General features: G+C 59.4%; 2 protein-coding genes across 3 annotated transcripts; one reads left to right on the top strand and one right to left on the bottom strand.

Annotated features, from left to right (window-relative positions):
* Positions 1-144: 144 nt before the first annotated feature.
* Positions 145-1,629, bottom strand: FOXH1 (forkhead box H1). The gene is made up of 3 exons (XM_049765873.1): positions 1,327-1,629; positions 929-1,033; positions 145-840 (listed from the first exon to the last, which is right to left on the bottom strand). The coding sequence occupies exons 1-3, from the start codon at positions 1,588-1,590 to the stop codon at positions 145-147; spliced, it is 1,065 nt and encodes a 354-aa protein (XP_049621830.1). The 5' UTR covers positions 1,591-1,629.
* Positions 1,630-15,887: 14,258 nt separating this feature from the next.
* Positions 15,888-19,725, top strand: PPP1R16A (protein phosphatase 1 regulatory subunit 16A). 2 transcript variants are annotated; one of them, XM_049765857.1, is made up of 10 exons: positions 15,888-16,373; positions 16,712-16,782; positions 16,924-17,069; positions 17,610-17,713; positions 17,789-17,913; positions 17,998-18,123; positions 18,211-18,286; positions 18,378-18,507; positions 18,803-19,007; positions 19,168-19,725. In XM_049765857.1, exons 1-10 carry the CDS (start codon positions 16,118-16,120, stop codon positions 19,540-19,542), a joined length of 1,614 nt encoding a protein of 537 aa, XP_049621814.1. In that variant the 5' UTR covers positions 15,888-16,117; the 3' UTR covers positions 19,543-19,725. The 2 variants fall into 2 exon arrangements, with proteins under 2 accessions (XP_049621814.1, XP_049621815.1); XM_049765858.1 differs by having other exon boundaries at positions 17,801-17,913.
* Positions 19,726-19,731: the final 6 nt, after the last annotated feature.

A 19,731-nucleotide genomic window follows, 5' to 3' on the forward strand; every position in this document is an offset into this window, starting at 1 on the left:
GCCCAGAATCAGACCCGGCATTAAAACCTTGTGCTCTTTACTGGTATCCAGGGCGGGGTCTTTGTTCCGGCCGCCCACCCCCACCCCGCCTCGGTGGGGACTGCGCTCCCCCATCGGCGACCCCTGCCCGGGGAGCGCCCAGCTTCACAGGCGGTACCAAGAGAGCAGCCAGCTGGGCGCGGGGCCCGCCGGGTCTCGGGGCTGGCTGACCCACACGTCGTAGATGCTCTTGTTCGGGGGCACCCCGCGGAACAGGGCGTCGAGGTCCCAGAGCAGCTGCGGGGAGCCGGGGTTGTCCGGCGACAGCCCCCAGTAGGCCGGGCCGGCGGCGGCGGCGGCGGGCGGGCACTGGGGGCAGGCGGCGGGCGGCAGGGGTGCCAGCGGCATGACCACGTTGGGGGTGTACGTGGGCAGGTAGGACGTGGGCAGCTGCCCCCAGCCGGCGTCCGGGCTGCTCGGAGGGAAGCCCGGCGGCGCGAAGGGGAGCGGCCAGGCGCCCGGCTCCGGGGAGCGCCGGCTGGGGCCCGCGGGGGAACGGGGCGGCACCGGGGTCTCGGGGGGCGCCGGGGACGCAGCCGCACCCTCGGGCTCGGCCAGCAGCGACTTGATGCTGAAGCCCTCGCGGGCGGCCGGCGCCGGCGGGGCCCCGAGTGGGCGGTAGGGGCGGCCGTGCAGCACGTAGGGGCCCAGGTCCTTGGCGAAGGCGCCGCGCGCGCCCCGGTTCTGCCAGCGGCGGCACAGCGCCGTGTTCTGCAGCCGGAGCGCCTCGGCGGGGATCCGGCTCACGTCCACCGCCCAGAAGTTGCCCTTGGCCTGGGGCTTCGCGGGGTCCTTGGGCACCTGGACAGGGGGTGGGGGCTCAGGCTTCGGCGCGGCCTCACCCCCGCTCCCGCCCTCGTAGCTGGGGCCTCCGCGCCCCGCCGCCCACCTTGCGGAAGCAGGGGTTCGAGGAGAGGTTGTGGCGGATGGAGTCCTTCCAGCCGTCGTAGTCGTCCCTGAAGAACGGGAACACGGCCTGGACCTGGCGGATGATCTGGAACCGGGGGTGGGCAGCCATGAGCTAGGCCCCAGCCGGGCGCAGCGTGGGTCCCCCAACCTCCCGCCCCGACTCGACTCGGCTCAGACGCGCCCCAAACCAGCCCACCCAGGCTGGACTCAGCCTGCGCCCCAGCCTCCCATCCCAATCCGGTTCGACCCATGAGTCCCCCAGCCTAGGCCAGAACACACCCCGCGCCCCGCCAGAGCGGAACCCCGGTTTTAGGGGGGGTACCCAACTGGCCCGGCCTGGAGCCTTGCAGAGCGGAAAGCGCCCCTCGCCCCTCTGACCTGGGCCAGCTTCAGCCTGCGCGAGGGCGCCGCCTGGATGACCAGGGCGATCATCGCCAAGTAGGTGTAGGGGGGCTTGTCATGCCGCAGGTATCTCTTCTTCCTCCTCTTGGGGGGCTGAGAGTGCCGCTCGGCGCCGGGGAGCCCCCGACCTGGGCTGCTGCAGGGCCCCATGCGGGGTCTCTCGGGGCAATGGGGCTGGGTGCGGGGCGCCGGGCCGGCCCCGGGGAAGCGGAGGGGGCCGGCCAGAGGGTCCTTTATCATTCGGATGAAAGGGGGAGGGGAAGGCGCAGGAGAAGTGGGTGGGGGAGGGGAGGCCGGGGCTGCCACAATTAGCAAGTTCCAGTTAATCGGGAAGGGAGGGGCTGCCCGAGGCTGCCGGCCGCCTTCTGGGGACCCCCTAGAGACTGGGAGGAAAAGGGATCCCACCGCCCAGTGAGGTGCCCTGCCTCAGGTGGGTGTCCTGTGCCCACTCAACTCAAGGGCCAGACCCGACCAGGTCAAGCCAGCTCAGAGGTCAAGGCCAAGATGCCACCGACGGTGGCTGGGAAGTGAACTGGGAACTTCCAACTCTAAACTGGGCATTGTTGTTCACTGTGGACTTTCCCTAAGGGCCACCGGCTTCCCAGTGGGCTGAATGTCAGCTCAGCAGTGGCCCTGCGTGCCAATGAGTCCTCATATCCCGGGCAGAGCCCTCCTGCGTGGGCAGCATGGAGGTTCAGCCCCAGGCCCTGGCAAGTACTAGGTAGGAATAAGCCTACCTAGTGTTTTTGTTTTTGGGTCATTCCCTGTGGCTGGGCTCAGGGGTAATTCCTGGCTCCGCACTCAAGTATCACTCCTGAAAACAAAACAGGAATCACTCCAAGTGGGCTGGGAGACCCTATAGGATGCTGGGGATTGAACCAGGTCAGCAGCATAAAAGGCAAATACCCTCCCAGCCATATTATCGCTCTGGGCCTCCCGCTGTGCTCTATGGCGGGGAGGGATCACAGAGGCAGCCATGAAGCTCTGAACCGAGTGGGGGCACATCGCAGACAGTGAAGGAGGGTACCCCAGGTTCAGGCTGGGGCTGATGGATTCAGCACCCCATTCCCCTGCAGGCACAAAGCTGCCAGGTAGCTACCCTGCCTGAGGCTTCCATCAGACCCATGGTCTAGGGATACATTTTTTTTTTTTTTTTTTTTTTTTTTTTTTTTTTTTTTTTTTGGTTTTTTGGGCCACACCCTGTGACGCTCAGGGGTTACTCCTGGCTATGCGCTCAGAAGTTGCTCCTGGCTTCTTGGGGGACCATATGGGACGCCGGGGGATCGAACCGCGGTCCATCCTAGGCTAGCGCAGGCAAGGCAGGCACCTTACCTCCAGCGCCACCGCCCGGCCCCTTCTAGGGATACATTTGCTAGGTCACTTCCCTCTGAGTTTTTTTTCTTTTTTCTTTTTTTTTTAGTTTTTGGGTCACACTCGGCAGCACTCAGGGGTTAATCCTGGCTCTACACTCAGAAATCGCTACTGGAAGGCTCGGGGGACCATACCATATGGGATGCTGGGATTCGTACCACCATCCTTCTGCCTGCAAGGCAAATGCTCTACCTCCATACTATCTCTCTGGCCCCAGTTGAGTGCTTCTTGGGCACCCTCCTACCTTAGAGGGAAGGACACATAGCCAGTGACAAAAGGCAGTGCCCAAGATTCACATAAAGTCCTCTGGGCCTTGCCACTTCAGGCTTTCTGGTTGTTTCTGGGCCACACCTACAGAGCTCAGGACTTATTCCTGTCTCTTCTCAGAGATCACTCTCCGCAGGGCTCAGGGAACAGAAGGAGATGCTGGGAATTGAACTCTGGCTAGCTGCATGCAAATGTCCTGCTTCCTGGCTTCACCTGGCTTCTCTGGACTCCTGCCACCTCTGTTCCTTCCAGTCCCCAGGGCTTCACTTTAGGGTTTTCCATAAAGATTAGGTGACAAACAGGCTTTCCTCTCCGTGTCCTTTATTTATGGGAGAGGGGTCCTCTGCCCAAGCAATGCTCAACTCTGTGATTCTTTTTGTTTGGGGGCCATACCAACAGTGCTCAGGAGTTACTCCTGGGCTTTGCACTCAAGAATCACCCTGGTTGTGCTCGGGATTCCAGGGATTAAACCTAGCCAGCTGCATGCAAATATCTTTCTGGCCCCTCTCAGCAATTCTTTTTTTTTTGGGGGGGGGCCATAACAGTTCTCTGCTGACTCTGTGCTCAGATATCACTCTTGGCAGTCTTGGGGGAACATAGGGGATACCAGAGATCAAACCCGGGTCAGCCAAGTGTAAAGTAAATGTCCTACCCGCTGTGTTATCGCTCCAACCTCCATCTCTCAGCAATTCTTTGTTTTTTAGATTTTGAGTCACACCCAGCAGCGTTCAGGGGTTTACTTCTGGCTATGTGCTCAGAAATCACTTCTGGCTTGGGGGACCATATGGGATGCTGGGGATAGAATCCAGGTCTGTCCTGGGTCAGCCACATGTAAGGCAAATGCCCTACCACTATTCCTCCAGCCCCTCCCCTTTTTATTATTTTTTTGGCTTTTGGGTCGCACCCGGTGGCTCTCAGGGGTAACTTCTGGCTCTGCGCTCAGAAATCTCTCCTGGTAGGCTCGAGGGACCATATGGGATGTCGAGATTCCAACCACTGTGTGTCCTGGATTGGCAAAGCAAATGCCCTACCGCTGTTCTCAGTGCTCAAGGATCTTTAGGGCTTATAGCCTGTGATGTTTAGAAGGCCAGGTTGGGGGGGGGCAGAGATAGCATGGAGGTAGGGTGTTTGCCTTGCAAGCAGAAGGATAGTTGTTCAAATCCCGGAATCCCATATGGTCCCCTGCGCCTGCCAGGAGCAATTTCTGAGCATAGAGCCAGGAGCGCAGCTGGGTAGAGAGAGTTTACCTTGCTCAAGGCAACCTGGGCTGGATCTCTGACTCCCCATAGGGTCTCCTAAAGCCTGTCCAGATGTGGCCCAAAACCCAATCCATCCTTCTTCCTTCCTTCCTTCCTTCCTTCCTTCCTTCCTTCCTTCCTTCCTTCCTTCCTTCCTTCCTTCCTTCCTTCCTTCCTTCCTTCCTCCCTTCCTTCCTTCCTCCCTCCTTTCTTCCTCCCTTCTTTCCTTCCTCCGTCCCTCCCTCCCTCCCTTCCTTCCTCCCTCCCTCCTTTCTTTCCTTCCTTCCTCCCTCCTTCCTTCCTCCCTCCTTTCTTCCTCCCTTCTTTCCTCCCTTCCTTCCTTCCTCCCTCCCTCCCTCCCTCCTCCCTCCCTCCTTCCTTCCTTCCTTCCTTCCTTCCTTCCTTCCTTCCTTCCTTCCTTCCTTCCTTCCTTCCTCCCTCCCTCCCATGCTCAAGGGGGGAACCCTATGGGATTCGAACCACCGTCCTTTTGCCTGTAAGGTAAATGCCCTACCTCCATGCCATCTCTCTGGCCCTCAACCAATTTTTAACCTAAAATGCGGCCATAATCATAAACATAGCAAAAAACATAACACAATTTGAACACGCAATTTATTTATTTATTTATTTGGTTCTTGGGTCGCACCGGCAGCGCTCAGGAGTCCCTCCTGGCTCTACGCTCCCTCTATGGGGTGCCATATGGGAATGGAACCACCGTCCAGAAATCTGCCTGCAAGGCACACGTCTGCCCTCCCTCCGTGCAATCTATCTTCTCTCTCCGGCCCCAGCACCCCCTGTGCTTTTCTGAGGAGGGGGTCGCACGCAAGGGCCCGGGGTGCAGGCGCAGCAGCAGCACAAGCGCCCCTTCCCTCGCCGTCCCCTTGAGGCGCTCCAGGCCGGGCTGGTCTCCGGGCCCGGAGCCGCCGCCCCCCCCGCTCCCAGGAGGCCGCGCGGCCGGAAGTGTCGCGTCGCCATGGCGACTGCCGGCGCGGGGCCCGCCCCCGGGCGCCTGGACCAGCGCGGGGCTCCGGAGCTGCCCGCGGGAGCCGGAGGTGCGCGGGGCGCGTGCGGGGCCGGGGCCGGGGATCGGGCGGCCGGGGGAGCCGGGAGGCGATCGGGGGCGCGTGTGCGGTCGGGGCCGCCTCGGGGCGCGGGGCCCCGGGCTTCCCGCAGCGAGTGGGCCCGGGAGCGGTCGCCAGGCCTCCGGGTGCAGGCGCTGCCGTCCGCCGGCAATCGGGCCCTGCTCGGGTGCAGCCGGGCCCCGGGCTGCCTGTTGCGGGCCGGGCTCGGCCTTGGAGTCGGGCCAGCCGAGAAACTGGAGCTCCCGGGCGCAGGTGCCTGGGATCCCGGGTTCGGGTGACGCCGCCCGGAGCTCGGGGCCTGGGCGTGGAGCGCGAGGGAGCTCCAGGCCGGAGTCCAGCCGCCGGCTGCGCCGCCTCCCGCCCGGCTTGGGTCCTTGCTTGCTCGCACTTGGGCCTGGGGAGCCCCGGCCGGCTGCGCCCTGTGTCCTCCGAAGGCTACAGACAGGTTGGGGATGTAGGACAAGCCAAAACCAAGCCCGAGTTGCAGCTCAGCTGGGTCCTCAGTTTCCCCCGAGTGTTTCCCAGACTCTTCGGAAGAGTGTAGAACCTTCCCAGTGCCTAAGAGCAAGAAGGCAAGTAGGAAAGTGACTCTAGGGGCCGAGAGGTAGATAGCACGGAGGTTGGGCTTTTGCCTTGCATACAGAATTGTGGGCGATGGTTCGAATCCCACATCATATGGCATCCCATAGGGTTCCCCCCCCCCCCGAGCCTGCCAGGAGCGATTTCTGAGCGGAGAGCCAGGAGCAACCCTGACGGGTATGACCCCCCTCCCAAATAAAAGTGATTCTAGCATCAGGGAACGCCTCCCAGGCCCAAGTCCTGGAGGGCCCGCTTATAGAGGTTTACGAGCCTGCTCTACCTGTCCAGGCCTCCGCTGGGTCCCCTGTGGAAGCCTTGGTCTGGCCGGTCCTCGGTGACCCACATAGCCCTGCTGCCCCCGGCTCCCTGCCACTCTGCCATATGTGCTCACCCAGTGTCTGCCCTTGGTGGGCCTATGGCTCTCCCAGCTGCCCACAAAGAGTCTGTCTGCCAGCCTTCTGCACTCTGGTCTGGGGCAATGCTCAGAGCCACCTAGGAAAGAAAAGAGGGCAAGAAACAATAACAGAGACAGGGCTGAAGTGTGAGGACCGGTGAGACCGGGGGCCATCTGGGCTGTAACCTCCAGGTATAGGACACACAGGTTGGCCACACAGGTGAAGGCAAAGGTGAGGACAGCAGCAGGCAGGGTTTCTACCCCCAAGGAGCAGATGGGCAGGGTAGCAGGATGCACAGGTAGAAGGTGGTTGGGTGGGAGGCACCCTCCCACACCTGGGCTCACGGCTTTTCCCTGGCTCTGTGCTCGGGGATCACTCTTATAGTGACTCAGGAGACTATATAGGGGTGCCCGGGTCAGCTGAGTGCAAAACAAGCGGTCCACCCTGTGTCTTTTTGTTTTGTTTTTGGACTACACATGGCAGTGCTCAGGGGTCACTCCCAGAGATGCTCAGGGGACCGTATGGGATGCCAGGGGTCAGCCACATACAAGGCAAACACTCTCCCCTCTGTGCTATTGCTCAAACCCTAACACCCTTCTGATTTTCTGAGCTTCTGCCCTGTTTCCCTCTCAGCCTATCTCTTCTTTTTTTTTTTTTTTTTTTTTTTTTTTTTGGTTTTTGGGCCACACCCGTTTGACGCTCAGGGGTTACTCCTGGCTATGCGCTCAGAAATTGCCCCTGGCTTGAGGGGACCATATGGGACGCCGGGGGATCAAACTTCTGTCCGTCCTACGCTAGCGCTTGCAAGGTAGACACCTTACCTCTAGCGCCACCTTCCCGGCCCCTCAGCCTATCTCTTCTGCCTTTCTTGGTGTCTTTATTTTGTGTCAGGGACCAGGTCAGTGTTTGGGGACACATGGGAATGAAGCTGGCTCACCATGGGAGCCTGCAGGGATCAGTCCACCACACAGGCCTTGACTGCCCCTATGGACCGTGTCCCTCAGCAGGCTGAGGGGTTCCTTCCTTGCAGTATCACTTCAGTTCTGCAGCCTGAGCACTACCCAGCTGCTCACAACTGGGTTTGAATATCACAGTTGTGGGCCTGGAGAGATAACACAGCAGCATTTGCCTTGCAAGCAGCCTATCCAGGACCAAAGGTGGTTGGTTTGAATCCGGGTGTCCCATATGGTCCCCTGTGCCTGCCAGGAGCTATTTCTGAGCAGACAGCCAGGAGTAACCCCTGAGCAATGCTGGGTGTGGCCCAAAAACAAACAACACAAATATCACAGTTGCATAACAGGATATTGTCCAGCTAGTGAGTATTTGTTTGTTTTTAGTTTTTGGGTCACAGTGGTGCTCAGGGGTGACTCCTGGCTTTATGCTCAGAAATCACTTCTGGCAGTGTTAGGGGGGATCATATGGGATGCCAGGGATCTAGTCTGGGTCAGCTGTGTGCAAGGCAAATGCCTTATCTGCTGTACTATTGCTGTGGCCCCAGATATCTAGTCGCAGATTTTGAGTCACCGTACACGATGCTCAGGGGTTGCTCCTGGTTCTGTACTCAGGAATTAAGTCCTGGCGGTGCTTGGGGACCATACAGGGTGCCAGGGAACGAACCTGGATCTGGCTTATGCATGGGGAAGGGCTTACCTGCTTTACTAGGCTCCAGCCCCAGCTTGTGAGTTCTTTTTTTTTTTTTTTTTTTTGGGGCCACACCCCCGTTTGATGCTCAGGGGTTACTCCTGGCTATGCGCTCAGAAGTCGCTCCTGGCTTGGGGGGGACCATATGGGACGCCGGGGGATCGAACTATGGTAGCGCTTGCAAGGCAAACGCCTTACCTCTAGCGCCACCTTCCCGGCCCCGCTGTGAGTTCTTGTTTGTGGACGTGAGGAAAGACTCCTGGGGCTTGGACACAGCTCCATGTGGGAGCATAGGCTTTGCTTTCAGGAAGTGGCCCGGTACCAGCCCTGAGAACAGCTCCTGACCACCGCTGGATGTGATCCCCAAAATGCACTCACCTTACCTACCCCCGAAATGTTACTCAGCTGGCTTGATTTCGAAAGTTTGCTTTATTTCTCCAAGTTAAAGGGGACACATGCAGGGAGGGGGAAGCCAGGACTATCTGCTCGAGAAGGTGGCAGTTGGGGAACATGGTGTCTGTGCATTGGCCAGAGGGCACCGCCCAGTTCAGTAAGGTCCTACTTGGCGGAGATGGAGTCCATTGTCATTGCTCAGCCAAGGCAGACAGAGGGCAAGAACCTTTTGGATCTGAAGCCAGTTTTACTTCCTGCCCTGAGCGAGAGCTGGAAGTGAGGCAGGAATTTAAACTGACCTCTCTTGTGGGCCACATGGTGGTGTTCAGGGGTTACTCCTGGCTCTGCACAGAAGCTACGCCTAGTAGGCTCAGAGACCATATGTGATGCTTGAAATCAAACCTGAATCTGCTGCATACAAGGCAAATGCTCTCCCTGCTGTGCTATCATCTGGCCCCTCCACAGTCCCTCTTGGCACCTCGTGGTAAGAGACACAACATTGTATTATCCACAGTGATAGCAAAAGACCAAAGTGCTTGCATGGTCAGTGCTATTCAGTGTAGATGGCCCCCTGATCACTGGAGTGTGGCCCCCGGAGAGACCTACCCCCACTCCATCATCCCAAACAAACCTTCTGAATTGATGATTGACTCCTATACAGCTGACACAAGATCCTGGCCCCACCCTCGGTGATTATCAGCTGTGGGCTTAGGCTCAGAGGACAAATGGTGTGGTGTTGAAATCAGATGTGTTTTTGTTTGTTTTTGTTTTAGGGCCACACCTAGCTGTGCTCAGGGTTATTCCTGACTCCGCACTCAGAAATGGCTCCTGGCAGGCTCAGGGGATCATAAGGAATGCCGGGGATCGAACCTGGGTCTGTTCCTGGGTTGGCAGCATGCAAGGCAAATACTCTGCCACTGTGCAGATGTCCTACCTAGCACTCTGGCCCCTCGAAAACCAAATGGGTGTTAGGGTCTGAGCAATTGCATGTGGCTATTTCATGTGACTGACCCCTGTTTGATCCCTGGCATCCCATATGGTCTCCTGAGCACCTCTAGGAGTAACCCATGAGTACTGTCATGTGTGGTCCAAAACCAAAAAAATCGGGCCCGGAGAGATAGCACAGCGGCGTTTGCCTTGCAAACAGCCGATCCAGGACCAAAGGTGGTTGGTTCGAATCCCGGTGTCCCATATGGTCCCCCGTGCCTGCCAGGAGCTATTTCTGAGCAGACAGCCAGGAGTAACCCCTGAGCACCGCCGGGTGTGGCCCAAAAACCAAAAACAAAAAAAAAACAAAAAAAAAACAAAAAAATCAGGCACAGGGTAGGTCGCTTGTCTTGCATTAACTGACCTGGGTTTAATCCCCAGCACCCCATATAGTCTCCTGAGTCCTTTAAGAGCGATCCCTGAGCACCAAGGGAAAAGCCCTGAGGTTGTGTGTGTCCAAAAAAAGACAAGGTGAGGGAGGGAGCAGGGAATGAGGCCTGTGAGGAGGTTAGGAAGCGGATAAGGGAGGGGATTGAGGCCTAGGAGGCATTCCCTAGATTTCAGCTCTCTGAACCTGCCTGGCTGGGAAAACCTCCCAGCTGGGAGCTGCTCTGCAGTGCTGGGCGTGGAGGTTGGAGACATTCATCCAATAAACATGTGCTAGGAGGTGGCAGTTTTCTAAAGGAATCACAGAGTAACTTTTGTCATTTTATTTGCTTCTGTTCGTTTTGGGGCTACATGCCAGCATTGCTCAGGGCCTATTCCTGGCTCTGTGCTCAGGGATCACTCCTGGTGGTCTGGGTGCACTTGCAAGACAAGTGTCCTCCCCACACTGTCACTCTGGCCTGACACTTGTCCTTTTTTTAAAAAACTCCCTCTGGGGCTTCGAGATAGCACAGCGGTTGGTTGGGCATTTGTCTTGAACGCAGCAGACCCAGGACGGACCTGAGTTCAATTCCCGGCATCCTGAGCCTGCCAGGAATGATTTCTGAGTGCAGAGCCAGGAGTAACCCCTGAGCTCCGTCGGGTTTAACCCCAAAACCAAAAAGAAAAAAAATCAACCCTCTCCCCTGGAACTGGAGATACAGGCGTTTGCCTTGCTTGTGGCTGACCTATCTCCGACCTCCAGCATCCCACATGGTTATCTCCAGCACCGCCAGGAAGTAGTATAGAGCCAAGAGTAACCCCTGAGCATTACTGTATGTGCCCCAAAACACGCAACCTTCCCTGAACTGAAGCAATAATGCAAGGTGCATTGCCTTACATGTGACTGACCTGGGTTTAGTACCTGATGGCTAGATCCTAGGGTCCCCCAAACTGCACCAAGAGTGAGCCCTGAGCAGTCCTGGGTGTAGCTCAGAAACAAAAACTAAACCCCAATGCCCAGGCTGGAGTGATAGTGCAGTGGAGTGATAGTGCAGTGGGGAAAGGGTTTGCCTTGCACACAGTCGACCCAGGTTCAATCCCCAGCAGCCCATAGGATCCCCTGAGACTACCAGGAGTGATTCCCGAGCACTGCAGGGTGTGCCCCATCAAACAAGCTAGCAAGCAAACAGAACTCCAGAGCCCTTCCTTCCCAGGTAAGTTTAGAATGTTACTCTTCGGCCCGAGAGATAGCACAACGATAGGGCGTTTGCCTTGCACGCAGCCGACCCAGGATGGACGGTGGTTTGAATCCCGGCATCCCATATGGTCCCCCGAGCCTGCCAGGGGCGATCTCTTTGTGTTTCTTTGTTTTTTGTTTTTTTCTTTTTGGTGTTTGGCCCACACCTGGTGACTCTCAGGGGTTAGTCCAGGCTATGCACTCAGAAATCGCTCCTGGCTTGGGGGACCATATGGGACGCTGGGGGATCTAACTGCAGTCCGTCCTATGTCAGTGCGTGCAAGGTAAACTCTCTACCTCTAGCCCCTAGGGGCGATTTCTGAGCATAGAGCCAGGAGTACTAACCCCTGAGTGCTGCTAGGTGTGACCCCCCCCCCAAAAAAAAAAAAAAGAATATCACTAGTTTCCACCTCTTTCTGACCCATCCAGCCCCTTAGCTCCTTATCAGATGCCCAGGTATTGGGAGCTACTATTGCAAGCCACATAAAACACGTTTGGGCCTGTTCCCTCATTCATTTTTCTAGGAGAGAGGGAATTTTGTCCACACGCAGTGGGACTCTGCACTCCAACTCAGGGGACCATATGGGATGCTGGGATTAAACGTGGGTCTACTGTGTACAAGGCAAATGCCCTACCCTCTGTCTGATCACTCCAGCCATATTCCCAATAAATTTTTTACAAAACCAAAAAGTGGGGCTGGAGAGGTAGCACAGCAGTAGGGCATTTGCCTTGCATACAGCCAATCGAGGACGGACAGTGATTCCAATTCCAGCATCCCGTGTGGTCCCTTGTGCCTACCAGAGCAATTTCTGAGTACAGAGCCAGGAGTGGCCCCTGAGCACTGCTGGGTGTGGCCCAAAACCAAAAGCCAAAACTGAGAAGAGGGCCGGAGCGATATCACAGTGGTAGGGAGTTTGCCTTGCATGCGGCCGACTCAGGGTAGATCTGGGTTTGATCCCCAGCATCCCATATGTTCCCCCCGAGTTGCTAGGGGTGATTTCTGAGCACAGAGCCAGGGGTTACCCCTGAGCACCAAAGGGTGTGGAAACAAACAAAAACAGAAGAAATTGACTCATGGACTCATTGAAAGCTCCAGTAGAATTAACCAATTAAGCTGCCTGGGCCTGAATTTTCCTGGGGGAGATCTTTATTTTGGGAGGACCCCCCAAGCTGTCCTGTCCCAGGACCACCCCCTGGGGCTTCTTGGCCAGCACTTAGTTCACTGTGAGGCCCGAGGCCTAGGTGCTGTTCATCCCAGTCACCCTGGGGACCCTGGCCACTTGGCATCCCAGCTCCAGTTCTAGACCACACCCAGTAAATTGCCCTCCCTGTTGTGCTGTCTCCAAGCCTCTGGGGGTAGATAATTAATTACTGCTTCAATTTACCTGCTGGTAATTGGGCCACACAGGTTTTCCATTTCTTCCTGGTTCACTCTTGATAAACTGTATTTTTCTTTCTTCTTTCTTCTAATTCTGGTGTTTGGGGGCTTTGGGATGCTTTGGGGATCTTGTGAGGTCGGTTTGGAATCTGGGTCTCCCATACCTGCCCCTGGGCCTTTGAGTCATCGTCCAGCCCCAAGAAAAGGATTTATTTGATGGTGGTGGTGGTGGCGGGGTTATAATGGCCACATCCAGAGGCGCTCAGGACACATTCCCTACTCTGTTCAGGAGACCTTATGGCGCTGGGGAGTCAAACCGACGTTGGCCATGCACAAGACAAGTGAGTTTACAGTTGTGAGTAGTTTAGGGGGTCCTGCACACTTGCCCCCCAGAGTTGCCAGTGTTGGGGACCCAGTGTGGTTCAGTTCCGGATCTGCTCGGCACACGCAGCTAAACTCGCCTCCCGTTTCCTGTCCTGTTTCCATTGTTGCTGCTGCTTTGCCCCACCCTGAGGGTTCCTGCCACCCACTTCTGTCCACCATCTGGCCCTGCAGAGGTACTCTGCGCCTTCTGTCAGTGTCCACAGCTGCTGAATCCATGGCCTGAGTAGGAGTCCCCACATGGGGGTACTTCTAGGGCTTGGTAGGGCACCCCTGGGGTGTGCAGGCCTCATCCACAAGATTGTCTTTTATTTTTTTGGTGTTTGGGCCACACTGGCAGTGCTCAGTACTTTCTTCAGGATCTGTACTCAGGGATCACTCCTGGTGGTACTTGGGGGACCCTCTGAGGAGCCAGAGATCAAGCCCAAATCTATGCAAGCCAGCACCTTTTCCGCCTTCTATCTTACTGGTTCCCCAAGACTGTCTTATCTCCCAGCAGTCGGGAAACATTAGGCTTTTTCCCTGTATACTGGCCATGTGTAGATTTCTGAAAAATGGGGGGGTTCAGGGGGAGAGGAAGGGAGGGAGAGCAGGAGAGCAAGAAAGAAGGAAGGCGGGAGAGAGAGGAAGGAGAGAGGGAGAGAGGAAGACAGAGAAAGAGAGCCCCTCTTACATGCATGAGACCCAGAACTGGCACCACATGGGCCCCAGAACTTTTGGGGGTGACCTTCAAGCACTGTGGGGTGTGGCCCAGCAACCAGCCTGAAGTTTATTATAAAGGAGGAGAGTCAAGAGCTGGAGCTAGGGGCCGGAGAGATAGCATGGAGGTAAAGCCTTTGCCTTTCATGCAGAAGGTTGGTGGTTCGAATCCCGGCATCCCATATGGTCCCCTGTGCCTGCCAGGAGCAATTTCGAAGCATAGAGTCAGGAGTAACCCTGAGTGCTGCTGGGTGTGACCCAAAAGCCAAAAAAAAAAAAAAAAATCTGGAGCTGGGTGGACATTTGCCTTGCACATGGCTGACCCAGGTTCAATCAGTATCTTTTATGATTTCCAAGCCCAAACAGGAGAAATCTTTGAGTGCAAGGCTAGGCCCCACTAGGGAAAAAAAAATGAAAGAGAGAGAGGGAGGGAAGGAGGGAGGGAGGGAGGAGGAGGAAGGAGGGAGGGAGGGAGGGAGGGAGGGAGGGAGGAAGGAAGGAAGGAAGGAAATGACTTTGAGCTTCAAATGCAAGGCCAGGCTCCGAGTCGGGGTTGGGGTCTGGTAGCTGTGGGGAGGAGTGAGCCGTGCAGCGCTTGTGCCCTCAGTTGTGTCCTCGGTCATTTGCTCCTCATGGAATGAGGTTGTGACACAGCTATTCCCAGGAATGGTGCCGTAGCTCCTAGTTGGTGCTTCTCAGCTATGCTCCCCAACTATACTCCTTACAAGTGCTCCCCAGTTACGTTTCCAGCAAGCCAGCCTAAGGCCATGCTGCCTGTGTGGGCAGCTCTCCATGGTCAACACGTCTGCCTGTTGCTGTCCCCGTCCTCTCTGGCCCCTTTCAGGAAGGCAGTGCTGGGCGCCATCCCCCTTCACACAGTGCGTCCCCCGGGTGTATGGCTCTCCCTAAGACGTGCCTCCCTGTACTTCCTGTCAGCTGGGTCCTGCCACTGTCCTGAAGCAGCTAGGCCATGCCCTGCATGCCCAGCTGCCTGACCTTCCCTGTGGGCCTGTGTGTCCCTGGTGCGAGTGCTGCGGGACGTTGGGCCTGGCCCTGGTGTGGCCCCTGCCTCTGGCTTAGCCAGGCAAATACTAAGTCTCGAAGCCCTGTGAGTGCCAGTGATCAGAGCCTGCTCAGCCCCAGGCCTCAGAAGGGACGTGAAAAGAAGGCATTGCTCTAGGGTCAGGCCAGCCCCAGTTTCCCTATGCGGGAAAGGGCCGTGAGTGGGTGCTGCTTATCTGGGAGGCCTTGGCTTGGTGGTGTGGCGGTGTAGGCCTGCCAGGAAGCTCACCCAGCATGGAGCCAGGAGCTGGGTTGTGCCGCCAGATTATCTCTGTCTGGCATTCCAGGGAGGCTTGGAGTGTGTGCCCTGGGTGTGGTGCTGGCCACTGACAGGCCCCCAAGCAACCTGCCTCCTGGGCCTCAGAGTTCTGGGTGAGGCCAGTGAGGGCAGCGGGTGGGTGCCTCATGCAGGGCTCCCCTTTTCTCCCCCCACTTTTCTCTCCAAGTTGCTGGGGATCACATTATGCTCTAAGCCTTAGAGTCTAAGGAGCTCAGGGCTGTAGGAAGGAGATTGGAAGCCGCTTGAGGCTTGGAGGCCCATGCTCCCCTGGACCTGCTGGGGGTTTCTGTGGGGCCTTGATGCTCCTTTTTCTCTCTCACTGCCTGAACTCTCCTGACCAATAAGGGACCCCCCTCCCCCCGGTTGTTGGGTATTTGTGGTGGCTCCAGCTGGGAGGAAGGAACAGCCAGTGCCCTGGGTGTGTCCTTCCATTCAGGGCACCACTGGCTGTCCCAGGAATTTGTGTCTCAGAGAGCAAAGGTGGACTCGGAAGCTCTTGCAGGGTTGTAAGGGCACAGGGTGGACTGGCCCTCGGGTCCCCTGGCCGAGAAGCCTCGGAGCATTGCCGAGTCCCAAGGAAGGAAGGGGGCTTCTCCCTGAGGCTCTGAGGAAATCAGATTCCAGCAAGGTTGGTCAGTGGGTCCAGGTGGAGGGAACCCAGTCCTCCCAATGCAGCTGCACTTTCTGAAGGCCTCCTGGGTTTGCCGAAAGCCCAGGCACGGGCATCAGGGCCGGAGCTGGGCAGGAGGCAGAGGCCAGAGGTGGCCCAGGATCTGCTGCTTCCTGCTCCCTATCTCAGGCAGTCCTGGGTCTGCAGAGGGGTGGCGGTGTTTAAGCTGGTCTTTGTTGACTCCTGGAGTAACCTGTCTGCTTCCTCCTCCTCCTCCCCCCACAGATCCTGCTGTCTCAGCCTGGTACCACTCTGTAGAGGACAGACTTGAAACACCCCACTGCCCCCCCACCCTGGTACTCTGGCCTCCTGCACCTGTGACTCCTCCCTCAGAAGCAGACATGTGCTGACTGTGGAGCCCAGGCTGCAGGGGAGGCTGGGCTGGGCGTGGCTGTTCCCAGTCCCCTTCCCAGCTCCTGAGCCTGGACGGTGAGGGACTGGGGACCACGGTGCCATCCGAGTCCAGATAAGCTGCCTGCACACTCCAGCTTCCCGGCTGCCCTCACCTGCCACTCACCTGCCACAGTGCCTGGGTTCTCAGGAGACACACAGCCCTTGTCTGCCGGGCTAGAGCCCAGTCCCAGAGGGCCATCCGGACTCAGCCTTGCCAGGAGTAGAGGGCACTGGGCCTCGGGGAGGGGATGCCCCCACGGGCGCTAGCCCAGCCAGCTGCCCTGCCCCTCAGGCCTGGGCTGGCCTGTGCCCTGCCCTGTGCAGCTCCCCTGGCCGGTCGCTCCTACCATGGCCGAGCACCTGGAGCTGCTGGCAGAGATGCCCATGGTGAGCAGGATGAGCGCGCAGGAGCGGCTGAAGCACGCCCAGAAGCGCCGTGCGCAGCAGGTGAAGCTGTGGGCGCAGGCCGAGAAGGAGGCCCAGACCCGCAAGGGCCCCAGGGACCGGTCCCAGCAGGAGATGGCTGGTGGGCCAAAGCACCGAGTACGCTTCCCTCCCAGTGTAGCCCTGCTGGAGGCTGCTGCCCGCAACGACCTAGAAGAAGGTGAGGGGAGCCAACCCTGGGGGACACCTTGAGAGCTGTCCCGGCCAGGCCTGGGGCCTCTCTGGGTGGGACCTTGAAGCACTAGAATTTGACCCCCTCCGCTGTGAGCAGGAAGCCAGGTGCCTACTGCCTCCTGAGGGCAGTCTGTAGTGACTTTGAGGTGGTTGGGCCCCAGGAGGCCCAATGCAGGCAGGACCCAGAGCAGAAATGCAGTCCCCAAGTGCCAGGGCATGGCAGCATGACATTGAGGGTCCCATGGGTAGTGAGACAGGCCTGCACCTGCCTGCTGCCTCCTCACCCATCAGCTGACCCAGCCTGCCCCCAACCTACTTCCTCAGTCCGCCAGTTCCTCAGCAGCGGAGTCAGCCCTGACTTGGCCAACGAGGATGGCCTGACAGCACTGCACCAGGTCAGTCCTACTGCCATTGTAGGTGAGGGGCTGGAGCTACTTAGGCTGCGCCTTCCTCAGAGTGGGCCGTGAGAGGGTGAGGTGGTGTGAGGGGTCAGGTTCCAGGTGCTGCAGGTCCAGGTCCGACGTTTCATTCTGCAGAGCTGCATTGATGACTTCCGGGAGATGGTGCAGCAGCTCTTGGAGGCAGGGGCCTCGGTCAATGCCTGTGACAGTGAGTCCTGGACGCCACTGCATGCCGCGGCCACCTGTGGCCACTTGCACCTGGTGGAGCTGCTCATTGCCCGGTAGGGCCCGACCCCAGCTGCGCCCACCACCTGAGTGTGGAGAATGAGACGAACACTTGCTGAGGTCAGGGCACCCAGGGCCAGCCAATGCTGTCCCCATCTGCACAGAGATGAAAGAGACCTAGATTCTGGGGAGCTGGGCTCCTGCACCTCCGCCCTAGTTAAGCCGGGAGGAGGTGGCTGCTGCAGGTCTGGTCTCCCCATGGGCCTTCTCTCCACTCCAGCACTCTGAGGGGACCAATGTCCAGATAGAGCCAACAGTCCAGGCTGCTAGTAAGCAATGCCTGGTGTGTGGGAGTACTCTATGGGCAGCAGGACAATGGCAGGTGCTGAGCCCAACTCTTCTGGGCCCCAGCGCCCCTTCCCTGTGCCTGGAGCTGACATGGCCTGAGCTCACCCAGCTGACAGGCAGGATCTGGGCCTGAGGGTCTGAGCCGCTAAGTGAGGGCCCCGCACTTGTCCTGGCTCTGTCCACCCTCTGCCAGAGGGCAGCCCCGCGCCCGAGCCCGAGCGGGCACTGAGGGTTTGTCCTTCCCGCAGGGGCGCTGACCTGCTGGCCGTCAACACGGATGGGAACATGCCCTACGACCTGTGTGAGGATGAGCAGACTCTGGACTGCCTGGAGACGGCCATGGCCAACCAGGGTGAGTGTGACATTCCCATCCCTGGCCCGCCATCGAGCGGTTGCGGGGACAAGCTCTGAGCCTACCACCTGGCAGGGGTCACCCAAGACAGCATCGAGAGCGCCCGGGCCTTGCCGGAGCTGCACATGTTGGATGATATACGGAGCCAGCTGCAGGCCGGGGCTGATCTGGATGCCCCTCGGGACCACGGGGCCACTCTGGTGAGCACCTGGCCGAGCCATGGGGGCTGGGAGGACGCTGCAGAAGGGGCCCAGCCGAGCACTCAAGACGCCGTTTGCCTCCAGCTCCACATCGCCGCTGCCAGTGGGTTCAGCGAGGCGGCAGTTCTGCTGCTGGAGCACCAAGCCAGCCTGAGCGCCAAAGACCTGGACGGCTGGGAGCCACTGCACGCCGCTGCCTACTGGGGACAGGTGACGCCAGTGGGGGAGCCCCAGGTAGCAAGTGGGCCACGTGGGCCTGGCCACAGGCAGCTTGAGCACCTGGCTCCCTCCGCACAGGTGCAACTCGTGGAGCTGCTGGTGGCACACGGCGCCGACCTGCACGCCAAGTCGCTGATGGACGAGACGCCCCTGGGTGAGCCGCCGACCGACCGGACCGCCTGGGCCCGGTGCCGGGAGCGAGGGACGGGACGGCGCTCGTGACCCGTCCGTCCGCTTCTCCGCAGACGTGTGCGTGGACGAGGAGGTGCGGGCCAAACTGCTGGAACTGAAGCACAAGCACGACGCCCTGCTGCGCGCCCAGGGCCGCCAGCGATCGCTCCTGCGCCGCCGGACGTCCAGCGCAGGCAGCCGCGGGTGAGCCGGGCCAGCTGCTCGGTCCTTCCCGCCCCGCAGGCCTTCCCCGCCCTCTTTGGCCCGGCCCGGCCCGGCCCCCTCGTCCACTCCCCGCCCGCCCCAGGCCCGCCCTCGCAGCCCTGCCCCTGCCCCTGCCCTGCCTGTGGCACCTGGGCCCTTCCCCGCCTGCCGTCCCCTGGCTCTCGGGCCTGCTGACGTCAGCCCGCCCGGTGCACGGTGCCCGTGCCAGCCACGGCCCAGGTCAGAGTCCGCGGGCGGGGCGGGGGCCTCCCGCTCACCCTCCTCTCTCCCCCAGGAAGGTGGTGCGGCGGGTGAGCCTGACCCAGCGCACCAGCCTGTACCGCCGAGAGCACGCCCAGGAGGCCATCGTGTGGCAGCAGCCGGCCCCGCAGCCCCTCAGCCCCGAGGGCCCCGAGCTCCCGAGTCCCGAGCTCGCCTCAGCCCCGGAGCCCGAGGATGAGGACCGGCAGACGGATGCCGAGCTGCGGCCCAGCCCGGAGGTGAACCCTGCTCCGACCCCACCCCAGGGCACACCCCCAGCTCAGCTTGGAGCGACCTTGCCCTTGCAGGGGCCTGTGACCTTGCCCCCGAGAACAGGCTTGTACCCCCAGCACGACACAGCCCGGCCCTGACCTGTGCTCTCCCCCTCACCCCACGCAGGACGATGGCCCCGAGGCAGCCAGGCCACACAATGGCCGCATGGAGGGCCCCCCTGGCCGGCACCTGTACTCCAAGCGCCTGGACCGCAGCGTCTCCTACCAGCTGAGCCCGGTGGAGAGCGCGGCCCCCGACGGCCTGGTCAAGGCCAAGGCCCACCACACACTGGCGGAGCTGAAGCGGCAGCGAGCCGCCGCCAAGCTGCAGCGGCCCCTGCCCGAGGGGCCGGAGCCCCCCGAGCCTTGCCCTCTGGAGAACCCCCAGAGTCCACAGCCCCAGGATGGGGCCAGGACTGGAAGAGACCCGCCTTTACTCAAGCTCACAGCCCCCTCCGAGGTGGCGCCTGTGGACAAAAAGCCGTGCTGCCGTCTCATGTGAGGGCCTGTGCACGCTGCCCATCTTTGCACTGGGGACTCCCCTGTATGAGGCCGTGGGGCTTCCCTGCACGCGGCACCCCTGTACCCCCCCTCTCCCCCTGTGGCACTTTCGGCCAAGACTGCGCCTGGACCCCCGCCCAGAGACAGAGCATCACCGGAAACTTGATAAAGGGCCATTCTGCCATGTCAC

The sequence above is a fragment of the Suncus etruscus genome, chromosome 19, assembly GCF_024139225.1.
Source record: "Suncus etruscus isolate mSunEtr1 chromosome 19, mSunEtr1.pri.cur, whole genome shotgun sequence".
NCBI classification, from domain to species: Eukaryota; Metazoa; Chordata; class Mammalia; order Eulipotyphla; family Soricidae; genus Suncus; species Suncus etruscus.